The sequence below is a fragment of the Eptesicus fuscus genome, chromosome 6 (genome assembly GCF_027574615.1).
Source record: "Eptesicus fuscus isolate TK198812 chromosome 6, DD_ASM_mEF_20220401, whole genome shotgun sequence".
Taxonomy (NCBI): Eukaryota; Metazoa; Chordata; class Mammalia; order Chiroptera; family Vespertilionidae; genus Eptesicus; species Eptesicus fuscus.
In genome coordinates this window covers 29964916-29980456 of record NC_072478.1, presented here as the reverse complement: position 1 = coordinate 29980456, position 15541 = coordinate 29964916, and the positions used below count along the sequence as shown (strand labels likewise).

Here is a 15541-nt window from a genome sequence, read left to right as displayed (position 1 = left end):
AAATCTACAGAAAAGTGTAACCAGTGACTTAGAGCTACTGAGGCAACAGAGCCAGCCCCTCCCCACCCCCAAAGGTATCTCTGTCCTTTCCTATCTGACTCAGCGCTGTGTCTGAGACGCACCACTACTGTGGGAATTATCAGTACTTTGCTCTTTTTCATTGGTGGATAGCATTTCATTCTGTGGGTAGGCCAGAATTTGTTTGCCCTATTCTACTGTTGATGGGCATTTGAGTAGTTTCCCATTTTGGGTTATTATGACTAAAGCTTCTAGGAACATTCTAGAACTGACCTTTGGTGAGTGCAGCTCTCATTTCTCAGAGATTAGAGAGTATAGGGTAAGCCTGTGAGTCTTCTGCGGTGACCATAACAAATTACCACACACTGGGTGGGAGTGGGGGGGCTTGAAATAACAAAGATTTAGTCTCACATTATGGAGGCCAGAAGTCAGTGTTACAGGGCTGCGCTCCCTCCTGCGATTCCAGGGAGGGTCCTTCCTGCCCGTTCCAGCTTCTGAGGACTCTAACCTCCCTTGGCTTGTGTCCTCATCACCCCAGTCTCTGCCTCCATTGTCACATGGCCCTCTTCTCGGTCTCTCCTCTGCACGTCTCTTATGAGGATACTTGTCATTGGCTTTAGTGCCACCCAGGTAATCCAGAATGATCTGATCTTGAGATGCTTAATTATATCTGCCAAGATCCCTTTTCCAAATAAGGTCCCGCTCACAGATTCTGGGGATTGGGACTTGGACATATCTAACTTGCTACTGTGGTTTTTGTTCATCTGTAGCAGACATGGCCAAACTGTTCTCCAAAGTGGTTCTGCCAACCACATCTAAGCCTGTGGGCTATCCAACAGCCCAGGGCTTTCTGCGGCTCTTCAAGTGGACATGTGTCCGCCCACGGGTCAGCCGTCTGGTGCAGGGTCAGTGAGAGAAGGGCAGATGACGGGGTGGTGCCCTCTGCAGAGAATTAGAAAGGGAAAACATGACAGACCCCCAGTGCTGGCGTTCAGAAATATTGTTGAAAGCAATCTTTTGTGGGGCTAATGAAATAATTACAATTACTGTCATTTCATTCATATGGATGCAAGTTTCAAACATGCCTGTTTTAATTCATCTTTTAATAAACGTCACCATCTGTGGGAAGTCAATTTGGAGAATTCCCAGTTCCTGGACAAGCAAGGATGTGCCACCTGTGCTTCCTTCAAGAGGCGGGTCCTGCCTATACCCGTTTGCAGTCACTCCGGGCAACTTGTGCGTCTAACCCAGATGGGCACTGAGTATCCCCGCAGGGACCCAGCAACTAATGAAAAAGGGCTGGGGACTGTAGAGAGGAGAAAACAGAACGATTCGCTTTGTTTCTGTCACTCTACGTAACCACCTGGCGTTATTAGGGTTTCGATGTAAAACGGCAAAACAGCGTGATATTTTGCTTGGCAAGTACAAATGGTAGTTCCTTTCTGAACCACTATGCTGTTGAATTTGAACATTTTTAGAATTGCAACGTTTTCTTCTCTCTTTAAATGGTTAGGCTGCTTTAAAACTAAAGAGCAAATCAAAAACAATGTGGTGTTTACGGGGAAGTGTTACAAGATCCTTACAGGAGGAGCTGTGACGGGGCTGGGGAAGTCACTGCTCGGTGGCCCCAGGCCATCCTGCCTGCCGGAGGAGACTCTGCGCTCGCCCTGCCTAGAAGCGAGCGCCTCTCGTCAGCCAGTCCAGGTGATTTGGGATTAGAAGCTCTTGGGCTAAGGCCTGAGACTCTTATTCCCAGACATATCCCCATACTGCATGGAGGCAGAGGGGACAACCTCAGGCTAATGGTGGGAAGAATGGAGCAGTAAGTGCGAGCTGGTGTAAGGCTGGTGGGTGGGGAGAAGCATTCCTGAGGAAGGCAAGTGCAGATGAGAGAAGTGGATGTCGAGGAGGAGGAGGTACATAAAAGCATAGGGCCCTTCAGGACTGCAGGTAACCAGTGCCTTGACTACCTTTACCCCATCCTGCCACCAGTGGGCGCCCAGGCCCCACACCTCCCTCCAGAACTGCACCCCACTTTGCCCACGAGAGTTGGGGCTCTGAGGTTTGTCCAGCTTCAGCACTCATTGAAAATGACAGAGCCAGGCCTGGGATGGTCTAAGCACTGCTGGGCCCCTGGCATACAGTAGGCACTCAATAAATACCCGTTGGAGGAATGCATGAGTGAACTGAGGGGCTAGGGAGGGAATCCAGAAGAGTGCGATTCCCGTGATCAGAGCCAGGAAGGGCTGAGAGGGTACTCACAGATGGGGAAACTAAGGCCAGGAGAAGGGAGCAGTCTGGCCTCAGGCCCCTCCAGCTCTGAGACCTGCCCATTGTGTGCCCCTTGCCCACTGCCAGTATCCCTGCTACCGGGCAAAATACAACCATGATGGTACAGAAGAGCAGATTGTCCCAAAATGACAGTGTGGGCCACCCCATCCAGAATGGGGAGGCAGAAGATGGCGCCTCCACCCAGAGTGGGGAGGGTTTGCTGAGCCACCCCCACACACACACACCCTCAGTTCACACATGACTGGTGTCTGCCCTCTTGCTCCAGAAGAATAATCGAAGAGAATTTATCTATGACAACACAGGAAGCTGAGGATAGCCTGAGGGCAGGGGCTCTGACTGCTTCCTTTGCTGGGGAGGCCTGGGATGAATGTGTGGCCCCCAAGGAGGCATGGGGAAGAGGCTTGGGACCTACAAAAGCCATGTTTACCCTATACTCAACCCCTGCTCCATATATTCCCTGTCCTCACCTCCCACAAAGTGTCAGACATTCTGAGGGGAGGTGGGGAATGGGCCAGGTAGAGGGGATGTGGTTTGTGAGATCACATGTGCACACGCTGTGAGAGCACAGTTGTGGATCCAACTACCAGTGCATCCTCACACTTCTGTGGCCAAGTGTGCCCTTGTTTTAAAAAATTGCTTGTAAAAATTAAGTAGAAATATAAAAGGGGTGAACAGCAGTGTGGACTGCAAGAAACCCTTCTAGAATTGCTGAGGCTGTCAAAATTATCTTTGAATAGTCATGAGGCTGTACAGTAAACCATAGGGAATATAGTTAATAATATTATGATAACTATGTATGATGGTAATTGGGTACTGGACATATCAAAGGGAGCACTATGTAAGTATATGATTGTCTAACCATTAAGCTGTATACCTGAAATCAATACAAAATTGAAAGAGAAAAGATGCTCTCTGAGCCTCCTAGTAGTCAGCACAAAAGGGGCAATGAGTATGTTACTGTGCCTAGTTAGGCATGTTTTCTAGTGGGTATGTCTGTTTGTGGCACTGTCTCTGAATACATTATGGTGTATGAGTAAGTGCCAGCAAGAAGAGAGAGCACAGAGTTTCAGGGAGTTAAACAGTGATGAGCTTCCTGGCCGCCAGGGCAAGCGGGGAAACTGATACATTACAATGTCTCCTTAGGCATGTCTTCCTATGGGCCCTGCTTGCTTGTGAGAGTGTCTCTAAGCAAGTGAGTGTGAGGCAAGGGGAATACAAGTAGACACAAAGTTTTTGAGTAAAAGATAGCTATGAGTTTCCTGGCAGTCAGGGTGAGAGAAGAAATCAGAGTTAAAGAAGCAATTCAGTGTTTTCTCATCAGCGCCTGCCTACCGTGAGAGTGGATCTGACCGACTGTACACAAAGGTGTATTAGTGTGTAGGAGGGAGAGGTACATAGCTGTGGTGGGAGATAGTTTTGAGTTCCTTGGAAGCCAGGCAAGAGAGGAAAGAGGTTGAGTTTGAGCCTGGTCAGGCACATCTTTCTTGCTGTGTGTGGTGCGGCCTTGTCTGGGGGCTCAGACAGGGCAGTGTCTGGCAGCCAGGCGTACACGGCTGTCCTCGGCGGGGCTCCAGGGCCGGGCATAGCCAGCATGGGGCAGCAGCAGCCGGTCCTGAGTGCCATCGGGGCTGACAAGGCGCTGGGCAGCCAGCAGGTACTCTCGATGGAGGGCCATTGGTGGGCAGGGGCAGCGGCCAGGTGCCCACACATACTCGAGGGACTGCAGTGGCGAGCGGTTCTTGTAGACAAGCTGCACACGCACCTCATAGCGGGTCTCCTGGGCCTGGCGGAGGTGGCCCAGCACTCGAGCCCGGAACACTGTGGGCAGGGTGGTGCTGAGGCCAATTGGATGGTCCAATCTGGACACCCATTCATGCACCCCGTTGCCATATGAGGAAACTTGGGGTCAGGTAGGACATGGGGGACCCCTAGGGACTGTGGAGAGGGTACTGGGGTCAAGATCAGGTCAGGATCAATGAGGACTTAGAGGTCAAATTAGAGCAAAGGGCCAAATCAAGAAGTCAAATTAGGGCCAGAAGGGGTCACGTTGGAGTCAGATCAAGGACTCAAGAGTAAAGTCAAAACAGGGTCAGATGTCAACAGGAAGGTAGCCAAGTTTAGGTCAATTAGGGGCCAGGTGAGGGTTGGGGAAGAGGATCTCTCACCAAAGTCACTGCCGCAATAGTGGAGAAGCCGGTGGGCACGACCACGGGTGTCGGGACAGGGTGGGCAGGGATCTGTGAGACAGTGCAGTTAGGGCACAGGCCCCACCTCCCTGCTTGCCCCCACAGTGGCTATTCCCTGCTCACCTGGGGTGGGGTTTGGGGTCCGTGTGGGGAAAGCAGCCAGGGCTTCCTGGGGCTCAAGGGACTGGGGCTCCCCCTCCAGAGGTCGCGGCTGCCTCAGGGACCAGCCCAGGGCCTGGGCCTGCTCCTGGAAGGGGCCATAGCGCTCCCTGGGGAGCCAGAACTCGAACTCAATGCCGGGATTGGGCTCCTGCAGGAGGACCTAGGGAGAAGGCCACACACTAGGGAGCCGAAATCGGAACTGATGGCCCAGCCTCCAGCCTCTGGCCTTTCTCCTCTGATTCTCTACCACACCCTGGCCCCTCTGACTCTCTCTAGTCCAATCTCACTCCTCTGACTCTCTGTTCCTAGCGTCCCCACTCTCACTCTCCATCCTGACTCCCCCTCTCCGTCCCCAGCCTCCCCTAGGTCCTTTAATTCCTACCACCACCACGTGCCCAGCCGCCCCCTGGAGGCCCGGCACGCACCTGCAGGACCAAGTCCTGGGACGTGGGTCCGGCCGCGCGCAGCGTCTCCTCTGGCCCTGCAGCGCGGGTGTAGACCACGCGGGTGCCCGCCGCCTCATATGTCCCGGACGGGCTGACCTCCCCGTTGCCGTTGAGCACGTAGCGCCCGTCGCCCCCAATCAGCGCTGCAAGGGAAGGGTCAGCCTAGGCTCCCCCGGAACCCGACCCTCCACCTCCCGACCCTGCGTCCCCCTCCTCCGGCCTGTCTCCAGGCTTCATGGAGGCGGCCAGGAGGGCGCCTCCCCCCTCGGCATCTCTGAGGTACCCAGGTGGTTTCGGCTCCGATGGGCGGCGTAGATGTGTCTGGCGCCCTCGGGGATCAGAGTCACGTTCCAGTATCCTGCGAAGGCTCCTGGGAGGGAAGGAAGGAGGATGTCGCGGTGGGGGTGGCGGGTTATTTTGAGGGATGCTTTGAGGATTAAATGAGATACTGAGGCTAAGGAGATTAGCCTTGGTACTGGTACCCCCAAAACGGTCCGTAAACCTTTGGAGTTAAGATTATTATCGCTTAAATGAAGCAGCGAAAGAGTTAGAACCACATCCGTCTAGGAAGGGCGGGACAATCTGACAGTGACCAATCAGAATGATGAACGAGAGGGGGCGGTGCCGCAGACTGCCCAATCAGCACGGGAATTCACTTCCGTGCCTGCGGCTTCTTAAAGGGTCGGCTCTGGGAGAGTAGAGAGGACGGGGCGAGAGGTCACCGGTGTCCCGGAACACGCGCTGCACGAAGAGGCACGAGTCGTTGGTGCCGCCGCAGCGACCACAGTGGTCCTCGCGGGCGTCCGAGCCCATCAAACCGTCACAGCCGGCGTTCTAAGGGGATGGGGAGGACACTTGTCATAGAGAGGCCCCGGCCCCAGCCCGGGCCTTGGCCTGGGGTAGGGGGGCGGGGTCTGAGAGCTAGGAGGCGGGGCCTAGAGACGAGGGGTGGGGTCCTGAAATAAAAGAGGTGGGACCCGGGAATAAAAGGATGGGCCCAGAAGGAGGGATCTGGGTGGGGCCTAAGGAGAGGTGGGAGGCCTGTGGAAGAGGGAGGGGTAGTGGAACAAAAGGAATGGGGGCTTGGCGGGACTTGAGGGTGAAAGGGCGGACTCTGGAGAGAAGCTTGGAGTGAAGTTTATGGAGGGGCGTGGCCCGGTGGGAGGGGAGGGGCTAGGAGAGGGAGGGACCTAAAACTAAATGAATTCGGTCTGGGGTGGGGTGGGCTGGGAGGTGGGCTGGGCTGGGCGGGTCATGGCAGTCCTTACCAGGCAGCGGCCAGCCACGCAGAGTCCCTGGCTACCCCAGCTGCAGGGAGTACCGTCCAGGACGCGGCCAAAGCTGTGGTAGAAGGCATGTCCCACGGCCAGGCAGTTGAGGTCGCACTGGTTGGGAGCTGGGGGTGGAAGGACAGAGTGGACCAGGGGTCTTCTACTCCAGTTACAGCCCCCTTCCCGCTAGCCTCCCAGAGAGAGCCATCCCCTTAGGCAGATGGGGCCCAGAGACTCAGCCAAAACCGCACATGGAGGTTAAAGCAGAGCCAGGACTGGGCTTAAGCATTTTGCCTCCAGCTTTCTGACTCTCCTAGGCAAATATCCTGGGTCTGCATGCATGCATTCATTCATTCCACAAATACTCAAATAACCATTTCCAGACATGATTCTAGGCTCAGCGTTGAGCAGAGCTGCACCCAGCAGGTGCCCAATAAAAAGTGTTTTCCAGTGCTGACTGGGTCCCACGTAGCATGTGTCTTTACCCACCACCACCACCACCACCAGGACTCAGTTTCCCCCTCTGCTTGGCAGCAGGGCACAATGAGCAGTCCACTCACTCCAGCTCATAGATCTGATTCCTGCTCCTCCCATCTCCCTCAGCTTGGCTGGCTGACCCAGCCTGGAACAGAGCCCCAGCTGGCCCTGGTGGGCTCATTCTTAGGGCAAAGGGGAAAAAACACACGATGAGGTTTACAAATGGAACTTTCTTCATTCTAGGCTTTTCTTACCTGTGTCTGCCCTCTCCATGGCATCTGAAGCTGCCTGTCTCCCTTAAACCTGGAGGCATGCTGCCCCCGGCACACAGTTATATAACTCACTATTTTCAGCTAAATACTGGCAACATTTCCTGCTACCAAGATAAGTTTGAGAACTGTTGGCCTCTGGATTCAGCCCTGATTAAATCCTCAGTCTGGTGTTCAGCCTCCCCCTGCCTCTGCTTTATATCTCACACATGCTTTTTTCCCTTCCCTTCACCAACTCCTACATATCCTTCAAAGCCCAAGTGCTAATGCCTACTTCTCCTTACAACCCTCCAAGTCCCCCTTCCTTCTTAGCAGCCCCTTCTCCCTGCCAGCTCTGAGTTGTTTCCTCTGGATCAACAGGAGGGCAGGCTACTCACCACCATAGAAGGGCACCCATTGGTAAGTCTTCTGGGGGCCCAGGACAGGGTGGCCATTGTAGAGGGCACACTGGAGGTCTCGGAAGGGCATGGCTCCTGGGGGACAGTCCTGGGGACAGAGATGGGTGGGTCAGAGGCTGGGTCAGACTCAGGGGAGTCCAGAAAATCTGGCAGGGTGGCAAACATATTTGGGGACATGAGTGGGGAAGCAGCAGGGCTTCAGGGCAGGCTCGAGGGTCTTGGAGGTGGACAGAACTTACTGGCAACCGGCAGAGGCGGTACTCATGGGTGTCCCCCCAGCACAGCTCTTCACTGGGGAGCCTATGAGGAGCAGGATGGCCAGAGTGCGGTCAGGTTTCCCAGCAACCTCCTTCCCAGAGCCCGCCTGCTCACCCCTCACCCTCCCACACCAACCCTACCCACATTCCAAGTGCATTCGTAGGATTAAAAGGCACAGCATGTGTGGGCAGGTCAAGGGTGTGGTCAGGGGCTGGGCCTGGCTGGCAGGAGGGAAGGGTCAGGAACCCCCTCACACTCGCTCAGCCGAGCCCCAGCATCGTGCTCACTGCTCACCGGATACAGCGCCGACTTCGCACAGAGAGCCCCTGCCCACAGGAGCTGGAACAGTGGCTCCAGGAACCCCATGGTGTCCACTCTCCTGGACCCTACTTGGAGAGAGAAGCATGGTCAGCATGGAGGGGAAGTTGGCAACCCCCACATGGCTACTGGATCTCCATGCCCAATGCCCCCTGGGCTCATGTCCCCCCTCACCTGAGCACTGCCTCCCAAACCACAGTTCAGGAGGGTCCATAGCAGGAGCAGGAGGTTCCAGAGGGGGTGGGGTCTGGGGAAGCAGAGAGAGTCTTTGCAGTGGAGGTGTGAGCAGGCCAGGGGTTGAACCCCAGCTCTGCCCTGACTATGTGATTTGGGGCAGTAACTTAACCTCTCTGAGCCTCCCCTTCTTACATCTGAAAAATGTATTTATAATACAGCCCTCCTCACAGGAAAATTTTGAGGGGTCCTTCGGATCAGGTAAGAAAAATGGGAGGCACAGAGTCTGGAATGTAGATGAAGAGTTGAAATTATTATTATTATTATTGGTTGTTTATTGTCTTATGATGCACACAGTAGGTGCTTAATCAGTGTCTGATGACAGAACAAATCATTCCAGGATAAGTACACAAGTGTCTCCAGGGTCAGGGCTCCTCACTGCTCTCTCCACCATCATTGCTTCTACCTTCCTGTATGGCCAGGGGCCAGCCACTCCACTTCCCCAGGTCTCAGTTTCCCCATCTATGCACTGGGGACCAGCTGGGGTCAGTCCAGGACTCTGAGAGCTTGCAGAGGGAGCAGCCCCTGGGGGCTGGGTCAGGGACCAGGTCCCTTCAGGGCTCTATCCGATCCCAAACCCTGGGCAGCAGGTGTCCCCATGTTGGGGAGGGGCAGAAAGGAGTAACCTGACCCTGGACCAGCCAGCACCTCACGGCCTCATGAGCAGAGGGTGTGGGATGGAGAGCCAGGGTGGTCTGGAAAGGGAAAAGGGCCCCTGATGAGGATGATGCAGAAAATAGGGAGTCAGCTGGGGTGGGGGGACTGGGCTGGCAACTTTGCCTACCCAGGCCTCAGTTTTCCCATCTGTCAGGAGAAATAGAAAGCCACTTGCCATCCACAGCCTCCGCGTGACCATGACATTGGCAGAGAAAGGAAGAGGGAAGTGGCCACCTGGTGAGTCCTTCTTGGAGCAGAGCCAGGGAGCCCAGCAGTCAGCAGTGCCCAAAGACACGCAGGACAAACTGGAGCCCTCCGGCCCCGAGCTCCTGGGCACGGGGTGCGGGAAGGCTGGACCTCATTGGACCTATGGCCCCTCTTGAGCCTCAGTTTCCCTGTATCTCAGGCCCTCTGGCTATGACATTTGGGGCACTAAGGGTCTGGTGCTGCGGTGGCTCCAGAGCTATGCCTGCCAGTTGCATCTCAGCCCCTTTCTGAACCCAGGGCCCTGGCTGGCCCAGGAAGCAGGAAGTTTGGAGGGGAGAGCAAAGACAGGGGAGGGGGGCTGGTGTTCTGAACCCCTTCCTGACTCAGCACTGAGGTGGGGATCTAGGCGATGGAAAATAAGGAGCCCCCTCCCCAAAGAGCAGGGCACTTACACCCAGTTTTGGCTGAACTCCTGACTGAGGGTGTGATCTCAGGGCAAGCCACGCCTCTGGGCCTCAGTTTCCCCAGGAAGAAGTGGGGATGAGCTTTCTCCCACCCTGCGGATTGGTGCCTCACCGTCCCCCACCCCCTCCACGAGACCCAGGAGGCACGGACCCGGATAGCGGGGTGCGGGGCGGGGGAGATAGGAAGAGGGGCTTACCGGCGATGTAGAGCGCTGGCGGTGCGTCCCGGCTCTCCCGACCGCTCCAGGATGAGCGGAAGCGGCGGGGCCCTCGGTGGGGAGCGGGGGGACCCCAGGGCGGCCACTTCCACCCGGCCTCCCGGGGCGCGCCCAGCCCGGGGTCCAGAGGGGCGGCGGCCCCGTGCGCCCTCACGAGGCCGTGGAGCGCTTCCGCGCGGATCTGCGGCGGAGGACTGCCCCGCACGGGCCCCGGCACCCCAGAACTCTGGTCTGGTGTCTGAGAGTCCATGTCCCGGTGACCTTGTGAAGCCCAGGGCGGGAGAGCCGCGAGGATACTGGCCGTCCTTACCCCCACCCCGGGACTGCTATTCCGGGCGCCGCGCTCAGGGCCGGGGAATGTGCGCGAACCGAGGTCGCCCTGCCCCGGTTCCGAGAGTCCGGGTCCCTGCCTCCTCTCCACCGACGCGCAGATCGCGTCCCCGCGACGGTTCCCTACCCCGTTCTCTGGCCCTTCCTTCAAGGTCAGCCTACTCAGGAACCCGCCCGCTGGAGCTCCGATCCTGGGGTTCCCGCTGTACGTCCAGGCCACCCCAAGTGCAGGGCCCCCAGCGCACTGAGGAGAAGCTCAGCCCCAGGGGTTGGGCGTGAGGGGCGGAGAGCCCACTCCCGGCAGGCGCATTTCCGGGCGCTGCTGTCACCAGAGGACGAACCCCACCCCGCCTCCCGCCCTCCCCGCCAGGCCCCCGGACTGTGAGCGACGGCTTTGGAGCCAGACCCGGGTCCAGAGTTCCCAATTCTGCATGGCCGTGCCCTCACCCACTCCGACCTCAATTTTCCCATTCGGGCAAGGGGGGCACCGCGACCCTTTCAGCCAGAATTCAGCTTTTTGCGCGGATCAGGGTTATTCTAGGGCTCCCATCACCGCACCCTTTCCAGCGTGCCGCCTTCCCCCGCCCACAGGCACGCAGCAGGCGTCCTCTGCTCGCCCCTCCCCCAGCTCCTCACTGTCACCCACGTGACAGGTAGGTTGAGGAAATGGGGCACCAAGGGGGCAATGGGTGGACTGCTCCTTGCCCCCGGGCTCCTGCCAGACTCAGCTTGAGGGCCTTCTCTTCCTGGAAGCCCACCATGGGTCTCCCAGCCCTGACCACAGGGAGAGAGGGGTTGCGTGTCTACACTCCAGCCTGGAGCAGCTCAAAACAGAGCCACCCAATGCCATTTACTTCTTCAACGTTTATTGAGAACCTACTATGTGCCAACACACTGGTGAACCACCCGGCCAGATAGGCTAGTGAGGGAGGCAGCCCCTGGGTAGGTATAATCTTACCCTGTGGTCAGGTGCTCCGAGGAAACAGCCCAGGCCCACTGCAGATGTGGGGGACGTCAGGAAGGCCCTCACTGAGGAGGTGAATGCCACAGGAGGTGGGGGGAAGGGCAGTCCAGGCGGAGGGCACATCAAGTGCAAAGGCCTGGAGTCTGGACTAAGAGAATCAAGTTAGGAGGTGGAGTGGGTGGAGCAAGTGGCCTGAGTGGGGGAAGGGATGAGGGCAGAGGCAGGAAAGGAGCTTTGGGAGGTGGGAGAGTGTTCAAGCTTTGGACATCTACCCCTGGCTGCCTTGGGGGAAAAGGGTTGGGCAGGAAAGCGGTGAGAGGCAGCAGTGGTCGTTCTGGGCAGGGGCTGAGCCAGGGTGTCGGTGGAGGTGAGAGCAGTGGGTGGCTCCCAGCTGTTTGGGAGTGGAGTCTGCAGGAGTTGCTGATGGATCCCATGGGGGACGTGTGGGGAAGGTTTGAGGCAGACGCTTGGCCTGAGTGGCTGGTGAAGGGCGATGCCCATGTACCGAGGGGGGGCAGGCTGAGGGGGGCGAGTGAGTCCAGTGGTCACTTCTGAATGGCTCTACAGTGAGATGTCTGTGAGTCACCAGGAAGAGGCTGGGAATCCAGGGGTCATGTCGTCTGGGTGGAGGTGAACAAGTGGGTGTCCTCAGCACCTGAGGATGTTTAGTGTCATGGATGAGGTCACAGGGACAGAAAGGGGCAGGGGGTGGAGAACAGGTGGGTGTGGGGTCCCAGAGGTCACACAGGGCTTCTGGGAGAAGAAAGGTACAGCCTTTGTGGGCAAGATGAAGATGTGGACCGGTGGACCAATGGACCAACGAATTGGCATCTGTGGAGGCAGTTGTGACCTTGATGGAGTTAAGTGTGGTTGGACAAGGCTGAAGAGAGGATGGCAGGAGAGGGAGGGGTCAGCAAAAGCAGGCACTTCCTTCTGAGCACTGATTATGTATCACACTATGCACTGGGGCCTGAGAGTCATCAGAAATAAATCAGGCCTGGCTAGTGAGGCTCAGTGGTTGAGTGTCAACCTATGAACCCAGGAGATCATGGTTCGATTCCTAATCAGGGCACATGCCCAGGTTTCCAATGGGAGGCATGCAGGAGGCAGCTGATCGCTGATTCTCTCTCATCATTGGTGTTTCTGTCTCTCCCTTCCTCTCTGAAATCAATAAAAATATATTAATCAACAATAAAGATAAATTTTAAAAAAGAAAGAACCCTAGCTGGTTTGGCTCAGTGGATAGAGTGTCAGCCTGTGGGCTGAAGGGTCCCAGGTTTGATTCCAATCAAGGGCACATGCCTGGGTTGTAGGTTTGATCCCCCAGTAGGGGATGTGCAGGAGGCGGCCAATCAATGATTCTTTCTCATCATTGATGTTTCTATCTCTCTCTCCCTCTCCCTCTCTGAAATCAATAAAGATATATTAAAAAGAAAGAAAGAAAGAAGAAAGAAAGAAAGAAAGAAGAAAGAAAGAAAGAAAGAAAGAAAGAAAGAAAGTTTGGCCCAGGTAATCCACAAAGTGGACAATTGTATCCCCCTCAGAGATGCCTCATTACCCAAGCCTCAGCCATGGTGCTATGGTGCTATGCAGGGTGTATACAGCAGGCATTGCACCCTGCAAAAAGTGCATACAACAGGCACTATGTCCTGCATGGAGCAATACAGCAGGCATTATGCTCTGTAGGGAATATATGCAGCAAGTACTGTATCATACAACAGACACACCTTGCTGTTCAGGGAATGTATACAGTAGGTACTGCACCTTGTAGGGAGGGCATATAGTAGACATTGAACCTTCCAAGGAGTGCCTACAGAAGTCACTGTATCCTGAAGAGAGTGCATGCAGAAATCACTGCACCAGGCACAGAAGGCACTTTCTAAAAAATATGTTTTTATTTATTTCAGAGAGGAAGGGAGAGAGTGATAGAAACATCAATGAGAGAGAATCATTGATTGGCTGCCTCCTGCATGCCCCACACTGGGGATGGAGCCCACAACCTGGGCATATGCCCTGACCGGGAATCGAACCGTGACCTCCTGGTTCATAGATCAATGCTCAACCACTGAGCCACGCCGGCTGGGCTACAGAAGATACTTTCTACAGGGCACATCTACAGCAGGCATTGTACTCTATCTACAACAAGTGTATGTACCAGGCACTGAGTCCTGTGGAAAGTGCATACAGCAGGCACTGCACCCTCCATGGGAATCCTAGTGCTTGTGGAATGACCAGATGGAGATGGAATGAAGTTGTGGAGTCCTGGGCCCATCCTCAGTTGGCATCTCAGTCCCCCAACCTGTGCCCAGGCCTGGACCCTGGCCCAGGTTCAGCTGGATTCCCCCTATCCTGAGCTTTAGCCCAGATACCCTCCCAGAGGCAGGGCCAGGATAGGCATGTGGGTCAGGACAGATGTGGATCAGCTGGACTCGGGCTCCCTCTGCGGTCTGTTGTCTTATGGCCGTGGGCCTTAGGAAATGCCTAGGAGCAGATCCGATGGTCTCCTCCTGCCCCTTCCTCCAACTCCCGGTGCCACCTGTGATCCCTGAGGCCTGGCCATGTGGTCCCAGGACCCTTCACCCCCTGAGTTGACTAGGTGGGATGGTTCCTGCCATCCCTGCCCTAGAACCCATGTCTCTGGAGCTGCTCAGATGTCCTTGGGCATTCGTATCGGTAGAGCAGGACCCAGGATCCATCACGGCCGAGGTCACCCATGTGAGCTGGGATTGCCACCCAGCAAGAGTCACCCTAACTAGGGACATGAGAGGCAGGAAACAGAGCCAGATTTCCGAGATGGATCGAGCCATACCTGAAGCTATCAACCCAGTTTTTGTTTTTCTTTTTTTAATATTTTTTTTATTGATTTTTTACAGAGAGGAAGAGAGAGGGATAGAGAGTTAGAAACATCGATGATAGAGAAACATCAATCAGCTGCCTCCTGCACACCCCCTACTGGGGATGTGCCCGCAACCAAGGTACATGCCCTTGACCGGAATCGAACCTGGGACCGTTCAGTCCACAGGCCGACGCTCTATCCATTGAGCCAAACCGGTTTTGGCCAGTTTTTGTTTTTCACTTTAGCAACTTTGGGTGTCTGTGGCTTCTGATTAAGAGGTACCCACTAAGGAGACGCAGTATCCTTTCCTTCACCCTCATTCCAGACAGGTCCTACTTCTCATGCCACTGACCCAGTGACTGAGCACTTCCCCTACTGAGAGTCACCACTGCCTTGGGGGCTCTCCTATGTGATGTGACACTCCTCACCCCTACTTTATGGGTCAAGGACACTGAGGTACAGAGGGGTCAAGTCACACTCAATGGGACTCAGAGGTCCTGGGACGACTTCACACCCACACATGAAGGGGTGCCCTCAGCTCCTGTTGGGTTGGGGGTGTGGGGGAACTTGCCTGAAGTGGGGGTGCTCCAGGCAGGACCGGGAGGATGAAGGGGAGCTGGATGGAAGAGGGTGTGTGGGAGAGGGTGTTTTCAGCAGAGGAACAGCGTATGCAAAGGAACAGGTGGCCAAGGAGCAGGGTGAGGCCCAGGCCCAGGGGTGGTCTGTGTGGCTGGAGCACATTAAGCAAGGGGCCTGCTTCAAGGCCAGAGGGGCAGGGACCTCACATGGCTTGGGGGCTGGGGAGCATGGAACAGTGATTCAGAAATGGCAAGTCATTTAAGGTATGCCGTTAGGTGGAGAAGTTAGCAAAATCATACACAACGTGATGACATTTTTATAAAAGAAGAAATATGCATGTTAATATAAACTCAGACAGGAAATTGAAGGATAAATCCCTAGGGCTGGCTACGACAATCTTGGGGCAGGGGTTAGAGTTGATTTTGAGTCACTGCCTTATAGGTTTTGCTTGAATTTCTTATAATGATCTCCTAATTCTTGTGGGTTTTTTAAAATAAAATTTTAATTTTTGAATCATTTTAGATTTACAGAAAGTTTCAAAGACACTACAAAATCTACGCTCTGCCATCAGTAGTATAATATTTCTTCCCCAAAGGGTGCTGATCACAGGATCACAGTTTTGCGAAGGGTGCTGCCTGGTCTTCCATGCTGACCCCTGCCCAGGGTTCCTAAAGCTGGGTGGTCACGAGCTGAAGCCCTGGCCTGGCCATCCACACCCTGAATCCCTACACCCCAGGCCACCGCTTCACTCCCCCTCCATTCTGTTTTCTTGCCAACCTGAGATAACTCCCCAGACTCAGCAGATTTCCCTGGAGAACTGCAGGAAGCTTCGCTCAAAATACCTGCTGCAGGTGAGGGGGCAGCTGCTGAGGCAGCAGCCAGACTCCCAGAGGTCTACCTTGGGACGCTCGAGGGGCTTGGGCATGGGGTCAGCCTGGGCACGGTCCTCTTCTCCTA

The 15541-nt window shown here is 55.4% G+C and overlaps 1 protein-coding gene across 1 annotated transcript; it reads right to left on the bottom strand.

The window, feature by feature from the left end:
• Nucleotides 1-3760: 3760 nt before the first annotated feature.
• ADAMTSL5 (ADAMTS like 5) lies at nt 3761-12742 on the bottom strand. Its single transcript, XM_054718368.1, has 13 exons — nt 12728-12742; nt 9855-10201; nt 8270-8342; nt 8072-8163; nt 7759-7819; nt 7499-7607; nt 6373-6500; nt 5827-5938; nt 5388-5474; nt 5084-5247; nt 4620-4818; nt 4476-4547; nt 3761-4128 (listed from the first exon to the last, which is right to left on the bottom strand). Exons 1-13 carry the CDS (start codon nt 12740-12742, stop codon nt 3827-3829), a joined length of 1761 nt encoding a protein of 586 aa, XP_054574343.1. The 3' UTR covers nt 3761-3826.
• Nucleotides 12743-15541: the final 2799 nt, after the last annotated feature.

Excerpts from the sequence above, each read along its gene's own strand:
- ADAMTSL5 (XM_054718368.1), bottom strand. Across the intron at positions 8,164-8,269 it reads GTTTGGGAGGCAGTGCTCAG|GGTCCAGGAGAGTGGACACC; the intron begins GTGAGGGGGGAC and ends CTCTCCAAGTAG. Across the intron at positions 4,819-5,083 it reads CCCAGGACTTGGTCCTGCAG|GTCCTCCTGCAGGAGCCCAA; the intron begins GTGCGTGCCGGG and ends CCTTCTCCCTAG.